General features: G+C 51.4%; 1 protein-coding gene across 2 annotated transcripts; it reads right to left on the bottom strand.

The window, feature by feature from the left end:
* Window positions 1-1005: 1005 nt before the first annotated feature.
* Kcnc4 (potassium voltage-gated channel subfamily C member 4) lies at window positions 1006-20739 on the bottom strand. Of its 2 annotated transcripts, none has more exons than XM_027395447.2 (4): window positions 20059-20739; window positions 9211-10147; window positions 7191-7394; window positions 1006-1067 (listed from the first exon to the last, which is right to left on the bottom strand). In XM_027395447.2, exons 1-4 carry the CDS (start codon window positions 20737-20739, stop codon window positions 1006-1008), a joined length of 1884 nt encoding a protein of 627 aa, XP_027251248.1. The 2 variants fall into 2 exon arrangements, with proteins under 2 accessions (XP_027251248.1, XP_027251249.1); XM_027395448.2 differs by lacking the exon at window positions 1006-1067 and adding an exon at window positions 1074-1129.

Here is a 20739-nt window from a genome sequence, read left to right as displayed (position 1 = left end):
AGCACAGCGCGACAGTTGAGGGCATGCAGACAGGGCGCAACAGGCCCAGCCTAGGCATGCCTCAGACACACACATGAGGGGACAGCTTTAGAAAAGGACTGACCAATACCAAGGGTGAGCAGGAAGGGCCGAGGGAGGGGCAGAGGCCAAGGCTGAAGGGGTCACCTGGCCTCTGCTATTGCACGCTTCCTCTGGCCATCGGCCAGGAAGTACAGTATTGCAACTGGTCTCCTCTCGCCCAAGGTGTCCCCTTCTCAGACCCCTGAGCCAGATGGGCAAACAGATCCCCTTCCATCTGCCCAGCAGCATCTTTGAAAACAAATGGACAAAGGAGACTCACACAAAAGAAATGAAACTCCCCTCTGTCAAGGACACAGGAGGGGTGCTGGAAGGAGTGACAGAGGCTGCAGAAGAACCCCTGGAAGTACCCCCACAAACCGGGGTGTGGGGTGGGAGGTAGAACCCCAATCTGGGGTAGGGTTGGGCTAGTGAAGCAGTGACCCTGGAGGGCAATCTTGCCTTAACAGACTTCAACAGGCCACCTGCTGGCAGGGGACACACCCCCATGTGAGAGCAACTTGGGCCCACCCAGCTGGAGGGGCAGGCCCCAGGTGCACTTTCCCTGGGACATTCCATACAACATGGTCAGAAGAAACAATCCATGAAGGAAGAGGGTAGGGGAGACAGGGTGGGAAGAGGACTTGGGAGACATAGCCTAACGATGAAGACAGACCACCAGAAGCACGTGCACTACACACAAGAGAATATAGTATGTATGAATATAGATACTATATGTGCATATATGTCTCTTCAATGTACAGTAGAACAGAGTATCAGACCCAGATGGCTCTGGGCCCTGAGAGTCGCACGGGAGGTTTTTCCACCAGTCCTGTGCAAACAAGGATATCTGAGTCCTTCCCAGCAAGATGCGTGCCTGGGTTCCAGAGTTTGCCTAAGCCTCTGGCTTTCTGTCTGTCTGCCTGTCTTTCTCACGTTGGTGCCGCCTTAAGAGAGGGTGAGGACTTCAGCGTGAGCATAGTTGGACGAGAGGGCGTCTTGGCAGGTCTCTGTGTTTAAAGAGCACAGGTGTGAGACACTGGGACGCACGCTTTCGGTTCAACATTGCCTTCTGAGGGGGGGCGTAAAGAGTTCAGCAAAAGAAAGGGAGAAACAAAGAATAAGGTGTTAGAAGGAAGCCAGCCAGCTGCTGACCCACAGGCTGTGGGCTAAGGAACAGCCAAGAGCAGAGCTGGAAGGCATAGGGAACCCAGGGCTAAGAGGCAAGGAAGAGCTGGGGTGGTATAGGATAATTTCTCCTCTGCCAACCCACCTCCAGGCTGAGGAGACACAGGTGATGGTGAAGCCCGGTAACCATTCCCAAGGACTACTAGCCTTTGAGGTCTTCAGAGCTCTAATGCAGCAGGGAGAGGAACCACAGCAAACTCCATATAGCCTACCAGGGAGGCAGTGGGGAAAATGGCCCATCACTGCAGCTATTCTCTACTCTATTTCTGCTCTTCCCCCAAAGAGCTCCATCTGCCTTCACCACCATGGAGAATCCCACTAATCCAAGGAGCCAGTGAAAATGGCTCTCGAGTGTGGAGCCAAGTCACACCCAGCCCCTGGCCTCAAAATTGCTAGGGTATGGAGGGCACACAGCCTTGAGAGAGCAGGCTGGGCACAGCATCTTACTAAAATTCATGCCCTCAGCTTCAGGTATCTGAGGCTTGGGTCTTTCCCCCTATTTCCCAGTGGCAGTACTGGCAAGTCAGCTAGGGCGACTGGGCTAATAGTGTGGAGGAAGTTTCAACTCCCAGACTGACTAGTACAGCTATTAGGTTTGCAGTTAGAGGTGGGTATATCATTAGGCACCCAAGCCTCACAGCTTCTACTCTGGGGTTCCCTGGCATGTTAAAAGCTTTTTTCTTTGATACAAACATCTTCTTATCTCAGCGTGACCTGTTTCCATCTTCTTAAGATTGTGACCCCAACAACCTCCTTAAACAATCTCTTGGCCTTCTAGAGTTCTGGGCCTCTAGATTTCCCTGAGGAAATCACAGGAGTGTGCTTAAGACTCTTCAGAGCTCCATTTCTGAGGACAAGACAGCTACACTTTGTCCTGCATTTCTAACATTGCTTTGTCTGTGTACATTCAGAAGTACCCAGCCTTTGGTCCCTACTCACCAGGAAAGGGGGAGTGGCTTTGGGCACCCTATAAGCCACTAGATTTAAAACACACTGGGAAAAGAATGGCCTCGGGTGGCTTTTGTCAATGGTTCCTATGTTCTCCACTCTTGGGGGCCTCTGAAAGATGGGGAGATTCTTTCTGGGAGTCTTATGCTGGAATCTAACCTACATGACTCACTAGGATTGGGGCAGGAGCTTCAGACAGAAACTGAATAGGGCAGGGAGGTCCTTCTCTGTTGATACTTCATGAAGGGCAGTCTTGGCCCATGGGTGCTTCCTGGAGCCTTGGTCAGTGCTCAGCATCCCTTCTAACTCCTTGTTGACCTAGCTGTAGGCTGGACAGGCCCCTTCCCACTGGTGACACCTTACTGCCACTTGTCTTAGAAGACTGAGCTGCAAAGTTAGTTACCCCTAGGGTTGTCAGCAATCCTGCAGTCTGGAAGGATGCCTGCTCTTTAAGCAGGGGCTCAGTCCCCAGCTATAGGGCCAGGTTTCTAAAAGCCAAAGCAACAAGTCCAATCCAAGGAAAAGCTAACTATGCCCTCGGAGTCTCAGTGGGAATGACCTTTCTCTTAGTGAAGGACATTCAGCACCTGGATAGGCCTGAGGCTTGTATAGGCAACTGCCTCTCAGGGAAGCATGGAGACTCTGTAAATGATGGATTTATTCTTTCCCAGGACTCTGGGCAAACACACAAGTCCTAAGAGGTAGCTGAGGGCAGACTACTCACTCAGTTCTTCCACCAACTGGGCCCTGTCTCTTTCCTATGGAGCTAGGAGATAAGAGCCCATCACTCCAACAAAGCACTGGGGGCTTCAGCCTGGCAGATGTACTGTGTTGCCCAGGGACATCTGTGCCCCCCACAGGGGTGCTGTGAGTATGCCCATCCCCGTAGGAGGGAAGAGGGGAGGAGGCGGTGGGTGCCGTGGAAACTTGGGCTCCTGACAACTTGAGGGCTGCCACAGAAATAGCTGCCTTAGCTCCCCAAACCAGAACAGCAAGTTAGAGAAAATAGCTGTGGTACCCATGCTAAACTGGACACCTGCTCATCATGTCTTTGTCAGACCACAGTCTCCTGGTGCCAGGAGCCCTCCTGGGTGGGGCTAATCCTACCACAAGGAGGCTAGAGTCAGACTCAGCATCATCCCCTGCTTCACAGGCTTCCCTGTATCTCCCCATCTCACCTCTCAGGAGACACCTCCTCTGACAGAAAGCAGCTGCAGGCCCTGTAGAGCATGACTGAACAGGAGTGTCCCAGGGCCTGATCTAACAGAACTTCCGGAAGGCCAACTAGTGTTTGCTAGTGCTGACAGTGCTTGTCCCAGGTTTTGCCCTCCAACCCCAGGAAATGATCTTATGTTTATGCATGGGCCACCTTTTGAGTTGACCCCCTGGTTTCCTAGTTTCCTGCTAGGTCCCTAAAGCTATCCCACCAGGTCCCTTTAGTATCCCGTAGGGAACAAATGCAGACCTTCCTTAGTCACTCCCTTTTCAAAGTTGCATAATCCGACTCTAAAATTGCCAGGCACGTGGCTCTGCTGTCAGGTCAATTCCCATCAGGTGAAGCAGGGAATGTCTTGGCTGAGGCTTTTTCCTTTAGCTCTGGGCCGAGGGAGGGGCTTACCGGGAGCAGGTGGGGCTAGTGGCAGGTGTGGGTAGGAGTGCTTCTGTCTCCTTACTTCCCCTCAGCTGTCCCTGTGCAAGGTGTACCCCTGCTCACCCAATGACTCACAAACCTGTTGTGCTCCCGGGCTCGTTAGGTAAATGAATACACTTAATTATAGAAATTAGATGAGTCTCTGGTTCTGGCAGGAATACAGAGCAGAGGCTGGGTGGGAGTGGCAGGTGACTCAGAGGCAGGGCTGGGAATCTGAGGGAGCGGAGAGGGAGCAAACTGTTGCGGAAGCAGAGGAAGCAGTATGGAGAGAGATGCTGCTGCGGTGCAGGGCACAGATGGGATGCTGGGTGTCACCCACCGAATCTGGGCACAGGCTTCAGGGAGGAGAGCCTCTCTGCACTTAGACACCCTGCCCAGTGCTTGCACCAAGCCTGGGCTTGGATTCTAGGAACTCCCATCTGTGCCCCATGTCACGGCTGGAAAATACCCAGTCCTGCCCCCAGAGCAGCTCTGCCCACAGGTGCTGCTATTCTGAGGAGTCAAATGTCCTTTACACCAGCAGAGATGCCCCGTGGGACAGCCTTATTACCTACTGATCTTGGTGTGGGGTGGATAGACAGACAGACAGACAAGCTGTTTGGTTACTGGTCAATGGCCATAAGGAATGCAAATGAAATTTCTGTGATTAAAATACAAATGTAGGTTTGACTTGCAGGCAAGGTTGAATAGTTCCAGATGCTCTATGTACCACACATGCCCTGGCCTATAGGATCCTGAGCTGGAGGCAAAACCCAGAGACACAGGCCCTGAGTGTGCCAGCACCTATGGTTCTGGGAGGAACTCTGAGACTATCTCCCCCTTGCACATGGCTGAACATTTGGGGGAGCCAGGTGCTGTGTAGGGCAGGCTCAGGGATTCAAATTCTCCATCCTGACTGAAGTTCCCTTCTGTTGTCTTCTCAGACCTCAGGAGGGATAGGGGCTGGGATGGCACGTAACATGCCTGCTTGGATATGTGTCCCAGTGTCAGAGCTGAGGAAGGTGTAGCTAAGGACCTGAGTGACCAGGCGGGGGGCTGGTGAGCGGGTGGAAGGGGTGCGAGAGCAGGAGCTTTCTCGGAGGATAGGGCGAGCTGTACCGCGATGCCAGTGGAGACAGCCCCAGACTGGTTCCAGCCGCTCCAGCTATGTTGTTTAGACTCCGGGACTTTTCACAGCCTTGGTGAAGAAAAGGCACATGGGTCAAAAGGGGAGCATCTCCTCACCAAGGGAGCTCCATGGAGTCCATGCTACTTAAAGAGACTCTGTAGGGTGGGTGGCCCCAGACTGGGCTGAGAGGATCTCTCTTTGTTGGGAGTGGCTTTCTGATTCTCCCTGCCATCACTTTCCTGGACTCCTGAGGGCAGACCATAGGACCGATACCCAGCTGAACTATGTCCTGTCCTGTCCTCTAGCTCCTTGATGGTCCAGCTGCACAGACTCCACAGCTTCCAGCACCTACCACCCCTAGTGAGCACCTGTGTCACATACACTCCTGGCTCACTGGAAACTACTGGTTAGTGATGGGGTCAGTTTGACGGCTGGAACAGGCCTGGACTCAGCTCTCCTTGCCCTAAGCCTAGATGGCTGCAGAGAGGTGTGGCGTGGGGAAAGTTGTTAAATGCACACTGGGAGTTTGGTGATATTAATTGCCACACTTGCTTAGCAGGGCCTGTTTCCCAGCAACCCACCTGTTCCCTTTCGAAGGTCACTCTAATTGGCTGAGCTACATGCTTGTTGCCAAGAAGCAGTGTGGAGGCATCTTGAAAATAGAGCAGATGGGCCCCAAAGGCACCCTGGGGAGGCAAAGTGGATGGATACAGGCTCTTCTGCATGGCGCCTATACATGTAAGAGCACCTGTCCTCAGGGCTCTCCTAACTGGCCCTCTCACAGCTCTACTTCCGCCAAGCACTTCACAGCACAAGAAGGGGAAGCTCTGTGTTCTCAGGCCTCCACCAGAGTAAGGGATACATTTTATACCATTGTATAGCAGGCTGCAGCCTGAGCAAGGCTCTCTAGGTGTGAAAGAGGATACATTGGTACTTTGTGCATTCTTTTTTTTTTTTTTTTTTTTGGTTTTTTGAGACAGGGTTTCTCTGGGTACTATTGCATTCTTGAGGTGCAAGAGACAAAGACATGTCCAGGGCCTGAAGACTGGAGCACAGGTGTCACAGGTGAGGGTATATGAGCTCTGAGCAGTCTCTACCTACAGCTGGGGCCTCTGGGCCATCTCCTTCCAGGTGCCATCACCCAGCAAGGTTATGTGTCCAGCAAAGCTGGGCGCCCACTTTTCAGAGCTTATCAAACCAGGGTATCTAGGAATCACACGGGAAGGTGCCCAGAGATTGCCTGGACCAGGTAGCTAGGGACCATCTTTTGGGACCAGAGTCATGGCAGGCTATTCCTGCAGCAACCACTACCTTGTCTGACTCAAATCAGTCTCATTCTGGGATTTGGAACCATGGGAATTTGAGAGTGGGAAACCTCGCTAGTTAAGAAGTGGCCAGAGAGAGAATTTGGGGATGATATCCCAGCTTCTCCTGGAAATAGACAGGATGTTAGGGGAGGTTAGGACACAGGACAGACAAGGTAAAGTGGGATCAGGAAACAGGAAGGACAAGGGTCTGGTCTTGAGCCTCCTGGTTCTCAGCCATCACTGGCCCTTGTCACCCCAGTGGTTTCTGTTTCCCTCCCTCGTTTAAGGCTAAGAATCCCTAGTTGTACAATCCAACTTCAGCTCTGTCCCTGCCATGTACTGGAGGCCTGGTGATAGAATTCCAGGCTGCCTTGACAGACAGGTAAGGACCCTTCAGACAACTCCTCAGAGACAGCCACCCCCCACCCCACCCCCGGCCACCTACCCCTAGCCATCCCTGAATCTGTCCCATGATCATCGCACACCAGCAGCTTGCAGACATGGGTCAGTGAAGAATTGGAGATACAGGGCCTGTGTGGCCTCTCTGAAGACCTAGGACCTGTAATCCCTGAGTCTAGGAAGCTTTGACAGTGTTTAGGACTAGGGGCATGGCTGGGCAAGACCCTGTGGGCTAGGCCTGCAGGACCAGAGCAGAGAAGACAATAGAGTATCCCCTAAAATGTCTAGCACTGCTCTTCCTGGTGGATATCTTTGAGGGAGGGGCTCCATAGACTCATAGGGGATACTAAAGGCCTTTCTAATCCAGACATTGGTAACTTAGAATACCCATTCTAAAAGCGAGGGCGCGTCCAAGGCAGAGGAGATGGTGGCCATGGGCTCAGGGGAGGGGGAGACCTCAAGCTCTGTGGGGAGGGCTGGGGAGACTCAGCTCTGGGGGGGCTCCCCACCTGCCCAGCCCAGGGAGCCATACCTTTCCGGACACTGCCATCAGCACAAGCATAGTCCCCAGCACTGAGCAGGAAGCAGGCAGCTGCCTTCTTGTTTCTGTCTCTTGTGCCTGAGCGTCGCAGGGCCCGACGCTCCTCAGGGGTGGGAGACGAGGCCAGGGGCTGGGTGAGGCCAGCTCCTTCCTCATCAGACAGCACCGCATTAGCATCACCATTCTGCTTAGAGTCTGGAGGGGACAGAGAGAAAGGAAGCTAAGATGGTTGCTGGGGCCTCTCAGATCCCAGGTTCAGGAAGCAAAAGCAAAATGGCGGTGCTTGGTCTGAAGGCTTTTCTCTCAGCTTTGGCTTAGAGCTCCCTTGGGGGCTGGGAACACAACATAGACACCCTTCAGCCACTGTATTTCCCAAATGGGCTTGTGAGGATGTCCCAGGAGAGCAACTCCTGCAGGCACAGACACTTACTTTCCCTCAGGTCTGGCTCAGGTAGGCTCTTGAGTCTGCATTAACTGGCTAGTAGGGATAATGGGTGGTGGCTTGAGTGCCAGACATACTCAGCAGTCTCTGGGTTTTCCCTGCATCACTTAGGGAGTTATTCTGTTCCTTGGACACCTGGGGCCAGTGCTGAAGGGCTTGGGGCAGAGCTCTCATATTTGGGAAGATATAGGGAAGAAGCCCCAATTTAAATTCTTCTCTGTGGGGACACCTTGTCTTTGTCAAAGAGTGGTACAGCGACTATGGCCCCTGCTGTATATGGTGGGGTTAACCTGGTCTGAAGACTCTGGCATTGGCCATGCAAGATCTCAGTATGGCCAGTCAAGCAGGATAGGGGCCTCAGTGTTGTGTCTAGGAGGCTGCCTAAGGCCCTCTTTATTTAGACACAAGGATCCTCTCTGAGCTCGGACTGGGCCTCAGAGCACATCTTAGATTCCCAATAGGATCAAGGATACCACTGTGGTAGGGAACAGAAGGAAGCTTTTCTATTAAGGTCTTTATCAAGGAAGATCCAGACCCCAAATAATCCCAGAGAGCAACTAGCCCCAACACGTGTGATGGGCTCATGCCAAGAGGTCATAGGTAAGTGTCTCAACTCAGGTACCCCTCTGGAGAACTAGTCCCACTTCTAGAGTTTAACCAGGACCTCCTGCCTCAGTCTCCCAGCTCTACCTAGTCCAGCCTCAGTGGCCTAACAGCCAGTTACCCTCCAGACCTGGGCTTCTACCCTTCCTGGGGCCCTGCTCATTGAATCTGATAGTGTTTTTCCTGTCGTCTGACCTCCTCCCATATTCTTGGAGACCAAGCTGATTTTCCTTCTGGTCTCCCGACCCAGAACGGATGAGATTTCCTGAGTGGCCTTTCCTTTTACTCCTTTCAGGACACAAACACCAGCTCCTTCCCTTTCCTCCTTTTCCAAGACCCCGGACTACTTCCTCCTTGGTTCCCTTCTATCCATGTCAAACCCTGAGCCCAGGCCTCACTCGAGCTTTAGCAGAACAGAAGGCAGCCTCCCACTGCAGTTACGTTATCACATCTATTAGGCCAAGAGACAGCAGACATGAATGTTGGGAAAGAAGTGACTCATGTGTTGATGCACCTTGGCGGAACAGCTGCCCTGATCTCTGGCTAATCATATCAGCACCGGCATTTGTTCTGACTTCTCAATGTGTGGCACATCCACCACTCATTTGGGTCTCATCAGAGTCCTGGGGGTAGGATACTGATATGCCATGCTTACTGGTATGTTGTGCCTGGAGAGGAAAGGACTAGCCTCTGGGAACAAAACAATGGGGCCAAGAAGGGACTAGAAACCAGTCCTTCTAACATACAGTCCCATGTCTGCCATCACATCCTACACTGGAAAGTTAAGTCACTCCACAGACCCTGGTTTTCAACAAGATCATTAAACCACAGGACAAAAAAAAAAAAATTATCTTAATACTTTGCCCTCCTAGAGTGAAGCTTACACAATATAGCATAGACCCAAATTTTAAGGGCTAAGAGAACTCCCTTGACTACTTGGGAAAGAGGGGTTCTCTGCTTACTCACCTGCCCGTTTCCTCTCAACCATACCCTCTTCCCGGGCAGGGGGGCTGGTGTCACTGTAGGTGCTGTCCCGGGGCGAAGTCTCCTCAGACTTGCAGTAAATGGGTGACTCAAGCTGGGCTGGCCGTGGTACATGCTTCTTTCGCTTCTTGGGAAGCTTCTGCTTGGCCATAGCCAGGGAGTAGTACATACCAAAATTGTTGACGATGACAGGCACAGGCATGGCAATGGTTAGCACACCAGCCAGCGCACACAGTGCCCCAACCAACATTCCTGACCATGTCTTAGGGTACATGTCCCCATAGCCAAGTGTTGTCATGGTGACCACTGCCCACCAGAAGCCTATGGGGATGTTCTTGAAATCGGTGTGGTCGTTGCCCCGTGGGTCAGATGGCCTGGCCCCAATTCGCTCAGCATAATAGATCATGGTGGCAAAGATGAGCACACCCAGGGCGAGAAAGATGATAAGCAACAGGAACTCATTGGTGCTGGCCCGGAGTGTGTGGCCCAGCACACGCAGCCCCACAAAGTGGCGTGTGAGCTTGAAGATCCGCAGGATGCGTACAAAGCGCACCACGCGCAGGAAGCCCAGCACATCGCGAGCTGCCTTGGATGACAGGCCACTCAATCCCACCTCCAGGTAGAAGGGCAAGATGGCCACAAAGTCGATGATGTTGAGTAGGTTTTTGACAAAGTCCAGTGTGTCCGGGCAGCACACAATGCGAACCAGGAACTCTAGAGTGAACCACATCACACATACACCCTCGATGTAGGTAAGAATGGGCTCTGTTTCTACCTCCCGCCGGAAGCGCACGCTGGTGATATTCCCTACCCGGTGGATCTCTGTCACATTTCGGTCAATGTTGAAGGCCTCGTGGGTCTCCAGGCAGAAGGTGGTAATGGAGACCAGGATGAAGAAGAGAGAGGCAAAGGCTACCACCTGTAGGTCAGGAGAATAGGGAGTAGCCGTCAAGTCAGTAGCAATAGTTGGCCTCATTGCAAAGAGTGACCTCTGCTCACAGAACGTGAGCATACAGGTTACAAGCCCATTGCTAGTCAAAGGGATTAAGGTAGATACATGAGAGGATCTGTATGCACGAATGCTCTAGGACAAGGCTTCCCCTAATCTTTGCCAGGGTGCTCAGAAGACAGAGGCTGCTTTTGGCTGGAAACCACAAGTCAGGGTGTAGTAGGCCTTGCCTACTTCAGCTCTGCCCAATTTATGCTTTAAGTCTTCTTAAATTGTGGTATATGAACAAACCAGTTGAAAAAACTGTTCCAGCGTGGCTAACCCAGGGGTTTAGGGAAGGGTCTATACTCCCACCTTTCTCACAAGCTCGAAGGTGAAGTGTAGCCCACGAACCACACCTGGAATAATCAGGCTCCCAAAGTGGGGGCCTAAACCAGAAGCATCAAGTGTGTGGAAACAGGTTAGAAATGCGAATTTCAGTAACACAAACCTACCGAAAGAGAAACTTGGAGGAGACAGAGCCCAGGAAGTATGTTAGTAAACCATCTAGGTGACCCTGATATATACTTAAGATAAAGGTCCATTGCTTTAGAGGCTGTCCAATGACAAGGGCTGTAAGGAATAACCACTTGCTGCCAGCTGACCCCATTAACTTGACCTACCTCTATGACCCCACCTAACCACCTACAACCCCCTTGCCTAGGTAGTAAATCTAGGAAGGAAGACAAACATGGGCTGTGGTGATTTGAAAGAAAATGTCCCCCAAAGGGAGTTGTACTGTTAGGAAGTGTGGCCTTGCTGGAGGAAGTGTGTCACTGTGGAAATGGACTTTGAGGTCTCATATATGCTCAGATACCTACTAGTATCCCAGACCACTTCCTGTTGCCTGCAAGTCAAGCTGAGGGACACTGAGCTTCTTCCTCTGCATCATGTCTGCCTGCATGCCACCAGGTCACACCATGATGATAATGGAACCACTGAAAATGTAAGCCACCCCAATTAAATGTTTTCCTTTATAAGGGTTGTCATGGTCATGGAGTCTCTTCACAGCAATAGAAACCCTAACTAAGACATGGCCTATGACAGGAGATGGGGGTGGGGTGGGGTGTCTCAGAACAACCACTGTCTCCTTTTCGTCAAACTGATGCTAGCTGGGACACTGAGCTCCTAAGTCAAATGAACTGTACTTATCAGGATCAGAATGGTGGCAGCTGATCTGACAGCCATGGAGATCTCAGCTAGAATGATGACAGCAGCATTCCGCAGAGAAATAGCTGGACTAAGTGTCCAGTCATTATGAATGGAGATGAGATTCATGTGTAATAACACCAATTACAGAGCCTTCATCTGTTATTCATGCCATGCCATTCGGCACTGTTAAGACGTTCACTGTCAAAGTCCATTCTCCTGCCACTGGTCCTGTTCGGTGGATGGGGCTTGGCTTCCCTCCTGGGTGGAGGACTGAACCTACACAGGTGGCTGAAGGAGGTCTTTGGCCATGTAACATTTGAGAAGCCGATGCCTGCCCTGCTCCTATTTCTACCTGGCCTTGTTATTATTCCCACCCAGTGAACACTCAGATCTGCCTGTCAGGAGTTTTCCTCTCAGCACCTACACTGAAAGGGAGTAAGCACTGCAGGGTACCAACAAAAAACAAGAGACTATGGAAAGCCAGGCAAGAACCCACACCCCCAGGGCCCTCTGGGATAGAGGTAAGTCAAGGAAGGAACTTTGACCATGACATTCACCATCTATTCTCTCCCTGGAACTATTAGACACTCTGTATGTGTCTCTGCCTTCAGTCTCCTTAGAGACACGGCTGGCAGATTTCATCTTTCCATTCCACACAGCTTGTATGCCTACTCTGGGGCCATACTGTCTAGAGCAGGTAAGAACCAAGTATGGCCCCAAAATCATGTGGTCTGCACATTCCTTTTAACTGTACCATCTTTACTATGCCCTGAGCAGGGCTGCTTCCCAGGCCCAGGAATACAGGCCCTGATTGCTGAGCCTACCCCATCCGTTCCCTGATGCCTGCTATTTCAGCATAAGGATGTGTACCTCCATAGGACAGATCTCTCATCGTACGTGACAGTTAAGTTTAGGTGGCTGAACACAGACAGTAAGGAAAGGAACAGGTTGGGGAAGAGAGTCCATAGACGCTTTCCTTACTGAGTACCTCCTCCCTACTTCTCCTCCGGAAAGTAAAATTCAAGTGCTGTCGCTGGCCTTACTTTTATTCCCCTGAGGTATGTGCTGCCAAGACAACATAGGCTGCTGCAGGCTCTCCATGGTCAACTGTGAGCTGGTGACAGTGCCTGCCTGTGGCTGTAGCAATGTTGGGTCCTGGCTCCACCCTGTGCTCCAAGAAGCAGAAGAAACCAGAGTGAGCAGTTGGGCCAGCACTTCCTAGTTTTGCCAGGGGGCATGGAAGCCCAAGCTCTCTCTCTCTCTCTCTCTCTCTCTCTCTCTCTCTCTCTCTCTCTCTCTCTCTCTCTGTGTGTGTGTGTGTGTGTGTGTGTGTGTGTCTGTCTCTCTCTGTGTGTGTCTCTCTGTCTGTCTGCCTTTCTGTCTGTCTGTCTCTCTCTCTCTCTGAGGGACCGTTAGTGGAGTCAGCTCACCTGGGAGCCTGAGTGTGAGGTTAATTAGTGATGTGGAAAAACAAGGTCAGGCAGAGCTGCCAAGGGGTTGAGCACAGGGAGCAGAGGCAGGAGGGAGGTGATCAGCCTTTGCCTCAGTCTGCATTCCTCAGCTGCCTCTGTTACTCAGGTACTGACAGCAGGCCCAGACCACCTTCACACAGGGCAGAAACAAGCCCAACTCAACTCCTGTGGTCTTCTTGGCCTTTTTTTTGTTTTAAGCACAGAGCCATGCCATGATTGCCATAAGGTTGTAGAGGTCCTTTAGAACCTATAGTGACCTACAGTATTCCTCTCCTCTACATTACTCAGGCAATTGTTTCCTAAGTGGTTGGCTGGTGTAATTAGTGCTTTTTGCCAGGCCTCATCCTTGAGGGAGAGATATTGTTTCATTTCCCACAAGGCCCTTGCCTCAGGCTGCCCAGGACAAAAGGGATCCCAAGAGATAGCAGCTACAGCAATCATACCCTGCAAGGGGTCACAGGCTGTGTTTAAACTTTAGTCCCAGGAGCAGTATTGTAGGTCTGTTGATTGTGCCTGGCATCCCTCTCCTTGGGTCCTGCACTGCCAGCCTGAGGGTAAAGCATAGCTGAAGAGCACTGGGCTGGCAGCCTTACTCCAGGAGTCTGTTGTCTCTTATGATCGGGCAGGTAAGCGAGTGCCATTCACGCCATTCTCTCCTTGTGTGCAGGGACAGCACACCATTGCTTAGGGCGAGTGAGCTTCAACACAACACATGCCCAATATCTGCTAAGTGCTCCATAAAATGGTGACCAAGCTGAGGTGGAGGTAGTCTCTGAGGAAACCCCCTCCGAGGTCTAAAACCTCAGAAATTTGTACAAGTGGACTCCCTTTCTGCTTTTGGAAATAGAGAAACCTGAAGGCTAGAAGTGACTTGTCCTGGATGCCATGGCTGAAGCAGCTGTCTCCTAGGCCTGAGGACACAAACTGGATTCTAATGGAAGTCAAGACTGCCCAGGCGGAAAACTGTGGGTGTAAACTGGCTGTGCCAATTAGAGGAGGTAGGTAGGCCTCAGCACCCCCAACAGGAGACCCGGGTTGTCAGGACAGCACTTTTATCAGCTCCCTGTACTCCTAAAACCCCCCCTCACACACATGCTGGCCATTATGGCCTTCAAGGGACCTGCCCGTCTCTAAAGGCCCAAATGTTGCAACTCTCAGCCCAATTACAAGCTTTCCCCATTACTCTGTCTTTGAACAAAGGAAAGGTCACACTTATGGGTTCAAATTGGGTTCTGTTACCAACTGCCTATGAGACCTCTGTGAATTTCTTAGCCCCAACTAGCCTTACAATCTTCATTTATAAAGTGGAAACTTGAACACCTACTATGTGCCATCATGCTGGCAACAGCAGGGAAACTCTAGAAAAACACTTCTGACTTTGGGATCTTGCATCCTAGTGGGAAGAAACTGCTGACAGACAACTTACAGAGCATATCCAATAGCATTAGCATTATAGAGAAAAAAAACAGAAAAGGGAGGCATGGAGTAAGAGAGCTAAATGCAAACTGGATGGTCAGGCCAGATCACAAATGACAAGGTGAAATATGAATGGAGTCCTAAAGGAAAGAGTTCCTGAGGCAGCAGGAGCAACAGTGCAAAGACCCCAAGTCTCAGAGGAGATGAGAGCAGAATCTACCTAAAAGGGTTGTTCTGAGAATTAAAAGAAATGGTACTTGTGAAACATAGCACAAAGCCTAGAGTGTCTGGAATCTGGCATAGGCTGGGTGAGTGGAGAGGTGACAAACACTAGTCAATGGGAACAGAATACAATCATTGGGGGCTGGGGAGGGGAGTCCAAGGAAGGAGGGCCATGGAGACAGATGGACAGATAAACATAAGTAGACTCATACCCAAAACCTATATTAAGGAAGACGTGTAGGAGAAAGCAGAATTGAGAACACAGCCAAAGACGCTTGCAGAGGAAGATCTGTGGAGTCGGGTGAGGGGCTGAGCCTCCTGGTGAAGCCAGATCTTAGTACCCAGGCAGTGCTGGATATGGAGTGGGATGCCCTGGGGTTAAAAGGAAGGAAGTAATAGGGCCTGCCAAGAAAGGCAGCTCCAAGCATCTCCTGGCTCCTAAGTGAGACATACATGAGGCTCTATCCTAGCTGAGGGTCAGTCCCGCTTTCTCTTTCTATCAAACCTGGCTGTGAGCCAGCAAATAGTGCCGACCTTCACCTGTGTTCACCCTTGCTGGATTGGCTTCACTGGCTTGCCCAGAAACTGTGAGTCCTCAATCAAATGGGATCTGATCCACCCCAAGTCACTGGCCAAGAGCCTCTCCTTGGTCAAGTTCCATTCTGCCATGTCCCATGCAGACCTGCCTTCCCTGGCCAGACAATCCTGTCCCTGACAGTTGCGCACTGTGTGTTTTTATAGCAATGCATCCTTTTAGCCATTTTCAAAGAGATAAGTCATTATCCTACAAGGTCTAGTCAGCTCAACTTTCTACTTCCTCCCAGAAGCCCCACCCCATTTAGAGGGGGGATTTATCACTCCTCTTTGCCTATTGGACTTTATCTTTCACAACTACCAAATCACCCCCTCACAATACACCTAATATTACAGTTGCCACTCCTTGTCACCAATGTCTCTCTCCTGCCACCTATTCTACCTGTCCTAGCTCTTCCCAGACCACTGGACTCTTCTTTTTAGAACTCAGCATGTAGCTAGCATGTAGTAAGTGCTCAGTTAGTGTCTTCTAGATGAGTAGGGCTGAGGTGGCTGCAGCATCTTCTCACGGGACTGGCAAGCTGTCAGGAGGAGGAATCATTAGCTTCGTGACTAGAGCTAGAGGTGACAAAGGTATGCCCAGGAGTACCTTCAGATACCGGGGACCTAGCACCTTGACAGCTCTCTAGAGTGGGATACACCTACTTCTGGCAGGTCTCCTTGCTGAGCATTGGGTGACCACTTCATGGCGAGAAGGAAAATCAGCAGGGAGCTGGATCATCTTGTCATGTTGGTAGTCCCCGGATGTTGTGAGTGTCTGGTACTCAGCATTTAGACTGACAATGTCCACTGTGGAGGAGAAGGATCAAGGAGCCAGCTCTTTCCAAGGCCCTACTACCCAACTCTGCTCCTGCCTGCTCTTGCCTCAGGTCTCTAAAATAGCCCGTTTAATTTCATTCCCCTCCCCCACTCCACATTCTTGAAAATATGGTGACAAAAAGAAACAACTCATCATCCACAGACAAGATGCTCTGAGGCAAATGTTGGTCTATTCAGAATGAGAAAGGGAAACAACACTGGGTGGAAGCTGAGAGGCTGCCTGAGGCAGGATCAGCAGGGAGTCTGCAGCCTTTGGCTGTCCAGGGTGGGCTGGCACTACCCTTCTGGACTTAGATTTCATGTTCACCCCACACCCTAGCTCAGAGAGCACAGCATGAGCCAGTGCTAGCCCTCCCTCTGAAGCCAGTCATGACTGCTGTGACTACCAACGTCAGACCTGTAGAGGGGCATGAGTTTTGTCCCTTTGCCCCACAACCTAGTATTTATTTGTAACCAAGTGTGACCTCTTTTTTTCTTACCAAAGTCACCTGGTGAAAAAGTGAGAGTGAGAGGTCAGTCCCAGGAAATTCTAGAAATGACAAGAAATAAAGAAGGGGGCAGGAGTGGAGTGGAGGAGGGGGTTCTCCAGTGAGCATCACCCCAAGCCCTCTAGAAGCCAGAGACTCTTTCTGGGCTAGAACTTCAGAGGCAGGAGGAACAGCAGATGTGGACTGCCGAGACTCTTGAGTTTGGATCCTAGTGCTACTGGCTGTGCTGTCTGGACAGGTGTCACTATGACTCCATGTTCTTATCTGTTCAATGAGATGAATGATTCCTGCCTCTCCTGAGCCAAAGGAGGTAGCAGAAGAAAGCCAGGTCAACCTCCCTGAGAAAGAGGGACGTTCATGTCTAGCTGCCCTTCAGAGGCAATGGGGATCCTCTAATTAGGCCCTTCTGTTCTGAAGGGAAACATGGTAAGAAAAAAGATCCACCCAAGAATCTTAGGCAAAACAGAAGGGCAGTGGCCCTTTATACAGCTGATAGCTGAATTAAATCCAGCTCAGCTTGGGACCTCTAAAGAACAGAGCAAGGAAGCAAGGTAGCCCAGGGTCCCCTTAGGTAGGCCTCTAGTCTACTCTCAGAAGGAATAAAGGCAAGATTCCATAGACCTAAGTGCTGCACAAGCCCTTCCTAGCCTCTCCTGGGTTATACAACAACCAAAGGGAGCCTTTGCTCTACCCCAGGACAGTGTCCATGAGAGGCTGAGGACAGAACCAGCCTGCCCTCAGCTCGAGCCACAGAAACACAACTGCAGGAGTGGCCTGGCTACTGTGAAGGCAGCAGAGGTGATCATCCTACCTAGGAGCCTTCCTGAATGGACAAGCTGATAACCAGGCCAGTAGCTAGGCAACAGGCTCTCCTAATTAGCTCAGTTCACTTTCCGTTTGTGTCTGTTTTGCTCCTGTCATAACGTACTATTCAAATGGATGGACTATTGTATGTGAAGAGATGCCTCAAGGCTGAGGGCACATCTCCTCTGCCCTCATGTGCCCTCCTAAGTGACATTGTGAGTCTACAAACCCCTAGTGTTGCAAACTCCTTCCAGGGAAATGACAGCTGACTGGGATGGTATACATACACCTCCAACACTACTGGGACGGGGAATTGAAGGGAGGGGATGGGAGATGGGAACATGAGGGATCAAGATGGCTGAGTTGGGGGAGGGGTGGAGGTTAGGGAGAAACCTGGTGTTAGGGAAATCCCAGGAATCCACAAGGATGACCCCAGAGCTCCTGTGGGGACAGTTCCACTAACTTGGGGTGGGGGTCAGTGGAGCAAACAAATGCAACTATAGTACTCTATGGCACTGGGCCCTCAGTCTTAAGGAGTAACAAGGTAAGTGTCCCCTCAGACTTCTGAGTTCCATTGGCTCCTGGGTTTCTGAGGTTTATTCACAGAAGAGCAGAACCTCAGGACTCCAAGCATACTGGAGCAAAGAACTAGCCACTTCTCCACCCAGCAAACAGCCTTGTTCAGTGGAGGACAGCTTGCAGTAGCTACAGAGTAAGGGCTTAGGCATAAAGGGGCCCCAGCTTTGATTCAAAACCCTGCTATGAGTGCTGTAATCCCAGGCCAGTGGTTTACCTGCTTCCAGCCTCAACTGTTAAGTGGGCATTGCTTTAAGTTTGTTAGGAAGAGTAGAAATTAATGTAATGTCTTCACGGCAAAGTACTGGTACAGGATGCTCAAAGAAGAGTTGTTATTAATATTTTAATAAGTTGTGCATTCCCACTTGTGTGACCAGAGCAGTTCAGATCTGGTCCCTGCCTATGTTCCTCAGCTGTGGGCAAGCCTATTGGCACACATGCCAGCCAGAGATCCACAGCGTTATTCACATTAGCACTAATGATCTGAAGGATGCAAACTAAGGGTGGCTTTGGCAAGACAGTTAATGTGTCTGAATCCTGGTTCTTTCCCTACTTAGCCCTCTACTTAGCCCTCTACTTGATGGTAAAGCCTCTTGCAATTCCAAAGGGGAAAAGGAAGCAGGAGCCCTAGACTTCTCAGAAAAGATAGGGCCTAGTTTCCTTAGTCACCTATTTCCAGAGCAGCTTCCCTGGTGTGGGCCCTTTCTGCCTCCTCCCTACCCCACAACTTTGAAAAAGTCTCAATGATTTGTGACCGTCTCTCTCTCCTATTAAAGATAAGCCAAGGGCCACCGGGGTTAATAAACTCACAGCAGGGGTGCACTGGCCAGGGGTGTCACTGTGCTCCCCACTTCTTAGCTGGTTTTCAGGATCACAAAGCTATAAACCAAGGCAGCTAGAATAGACAGGGCCTGGCAAAGATTCTAGATTTCCAGTGGCTACTTCAAGTCCCAGCTCCACATGGAACCTCTTGCTAAGACCTCCACCTCTTTTCTCTTCCAGGCAAGAGATGCATTGCCCTGGCTTCGTATTTATATCAGGCTAACCCAGCCATTTAACTGCATTCTTTTACCTTTCACTGTCCCCTGGGTAGGAAGTGGAACTTTTTCTCCCATGACTAGGGTAAGGACCAGCCCATGGGGTGTTGAAGAGAGACGGAGACCAAGGCTCTGCGACTCATTAACATGACAACTTGGGATGCAAAAGGAACCAATCAGTCCAACTTCGGCTCAAAGAAGCATGCCTTAAACACAGCAAATCACACTGCTTTTCTTCTTCTTTCTCCTGTCTCCTAGACAGAGCTCAGCCAGGTTTTAGGCTAAGGCCATGAGAACAGATACCAGCCTGCAGACTTTTCTATTTTTAAATTTCTAAAGCCTTCTTGAGGGTTTTAGCTGCCCAAGCATAATGGAGTGAATGAATACATATCTTTCTAGCACTCCTCCTACGTTCAGGGCAGGAACTAGGTCTTGTCTAAATCAACCTGTTCCCCATTCTCCCCAAACATCCATTTCCAGTGTAACCTGAACCAGGGCTTTCTGGGAAGCTACTTTGTGCTAGAACAGAAAGAAAAGAGCAGTGGCAAATCTGTATCATCACCAGGAAGCTTGTGGCTGGCCACTGCCCTGGGATGCTGAAGAGCCTAAAACAGTAGGCTTTTCCTGTCTAGTTCTACATTCCATCTCAGAGAAGCCAGGCTATGACAGAGGTACAGAACGCCTTGGGACATGGCCTGGTCCCTAGAAGAAAGGCCCTTGATCAGGAAAGGAGGCCTGGGCTCTGGGGAGCTCTGCCTCTTACAAGACAGGCATTCTGTAAACTATGCCCCCCCCTCTCTGAAATGCATAGCTGCCTGCACACAGAGCAGCTGGCAAGATGGGAACAGGTAAGTGTCTGACACAATCCATGATTTCCTCCTCTTGATCCTGCCTTATCTCTGCAAAAGACCAAATTCAAGCTCTACAGGACTGTTTTCCTGTTCAGGGCAACTGTGCTGACCAAAGAAGAGGAAGAAAAGCCAAGCTGAAGGCATGCCAGTCACTGACGGGCATGTGTCAAGGCAGACACTGGGATTAGGTCCAAGCAGAAAGTCCAGTGTGTGCAATCTCCTGATGGAGCATTCACGGGGGTGGGGGGTGGGGTGGGGGATTTCCAAGGGCCCAGGAGGGATCTGGGAGGCAGGCAGGTATAGTCTGCCAGGTATGTCTCCTTCCACCACCAACCCCATCCGACCCACCAACACCAGCACTAAGAACCCCTTGGACACCAAGATGGGGAGACCCTGGCTTCTGCCACTCACCCTGGCTGCCCGGGATGAGTAGGGATCCTCGAAGAGCGCCCACATTCGGGGCTGCCAGCCACGGCAGCCCCCGGACCCAGCACCAGGGCCCGCTCCTCCCTCATGGGGGCCCAGACGCTGCAAGGCCAACTCTCGCTCATCATCGCCAACCTCATCGTTGGGCCCTGTGCCACCCCCGCCCCCGTCCGGGCTCTCGAAGATGTCCAGTGCCTCTTCAGCATCGCGGTGCTGCCTATAGGTCATCCAGCAGCAGGGTTCCACATCAGTTTCATCGATACCCCAGAAGGTGAGCTCTTCCTCGAAGAGAGGCCCACAGACGTCGGCGGGGCAGTGCAGCTTGCCGGTACGGTAGTAGTTGAGCACATAGGCAAAAACACCCGGGTGCCTATCAAAGAAGAACTCACAGCCCCCGCCGCCGCCGCTGCTGCCGCTGCTGCCTGCACCACCGCCATCCGACTCCGGCCGACCCCCGCCGTCGGGATCCGCCAGCCAGGCAAGGCGGGTGCCCGGTAGGGTGCGCAGGGTGCTGCGGTAGGTCTCATGTCGCGTGCCGCCCACGTTGATGATGATCTTCTCCGACGCCTCGCCCTTGGCCATCTCCTCCTTCAGACATGTTTTGGACGGAGGCTTGTTCCCCGACTTGCGCCCGCGGTAGGAGGAGACACACACCGAGCTGATCAT

This window comes from Cricetulus griseus (genome assembly GCF_003668045.3).
Source record: "Cricetulus griseus strain 17A/GY chromosome 1 unlocalized genomic scaffold, alternate assembly CriGri-PICRH-1.0 chr1_0, whole genome shotgun sequence".
NCBI classification, from domain to species: Eukaryota; Metazoa; Chordata; class Mammalia; order Rodentia; family Cricetidae; genus Cricetulus; species Cricetulus griseus.
This window is presented reverse-complemented; position numbering and strand designations above follow the sequence as displayed.

Bases quoted from the DNA above. Each gene is read 5' to 3' on its own strand.
- Kcnc4 (XM_027395447.2), bottom strand. From the start codon at position 20,739: ATGATCAGCTCGGTGTGTGTCTCCTCCTACCGCGGGCGCAAGTCGGGG. The intron at 10,148-20,058 runs GTGAGTGGCAGA...CCTGACCTACAG, and splicing joins ACTCATCCCGGGCAGCCAGG to GTGGTAGCCTTTGCCTCTCT. The intron at 7,395-9,210 runs GTGAGTAAGCAG...TGTCCCCTCCAG, and splicing joins GGTTGAGAGGAAACGGGCAG to ACTCTAAGCAGAATGGTGAT.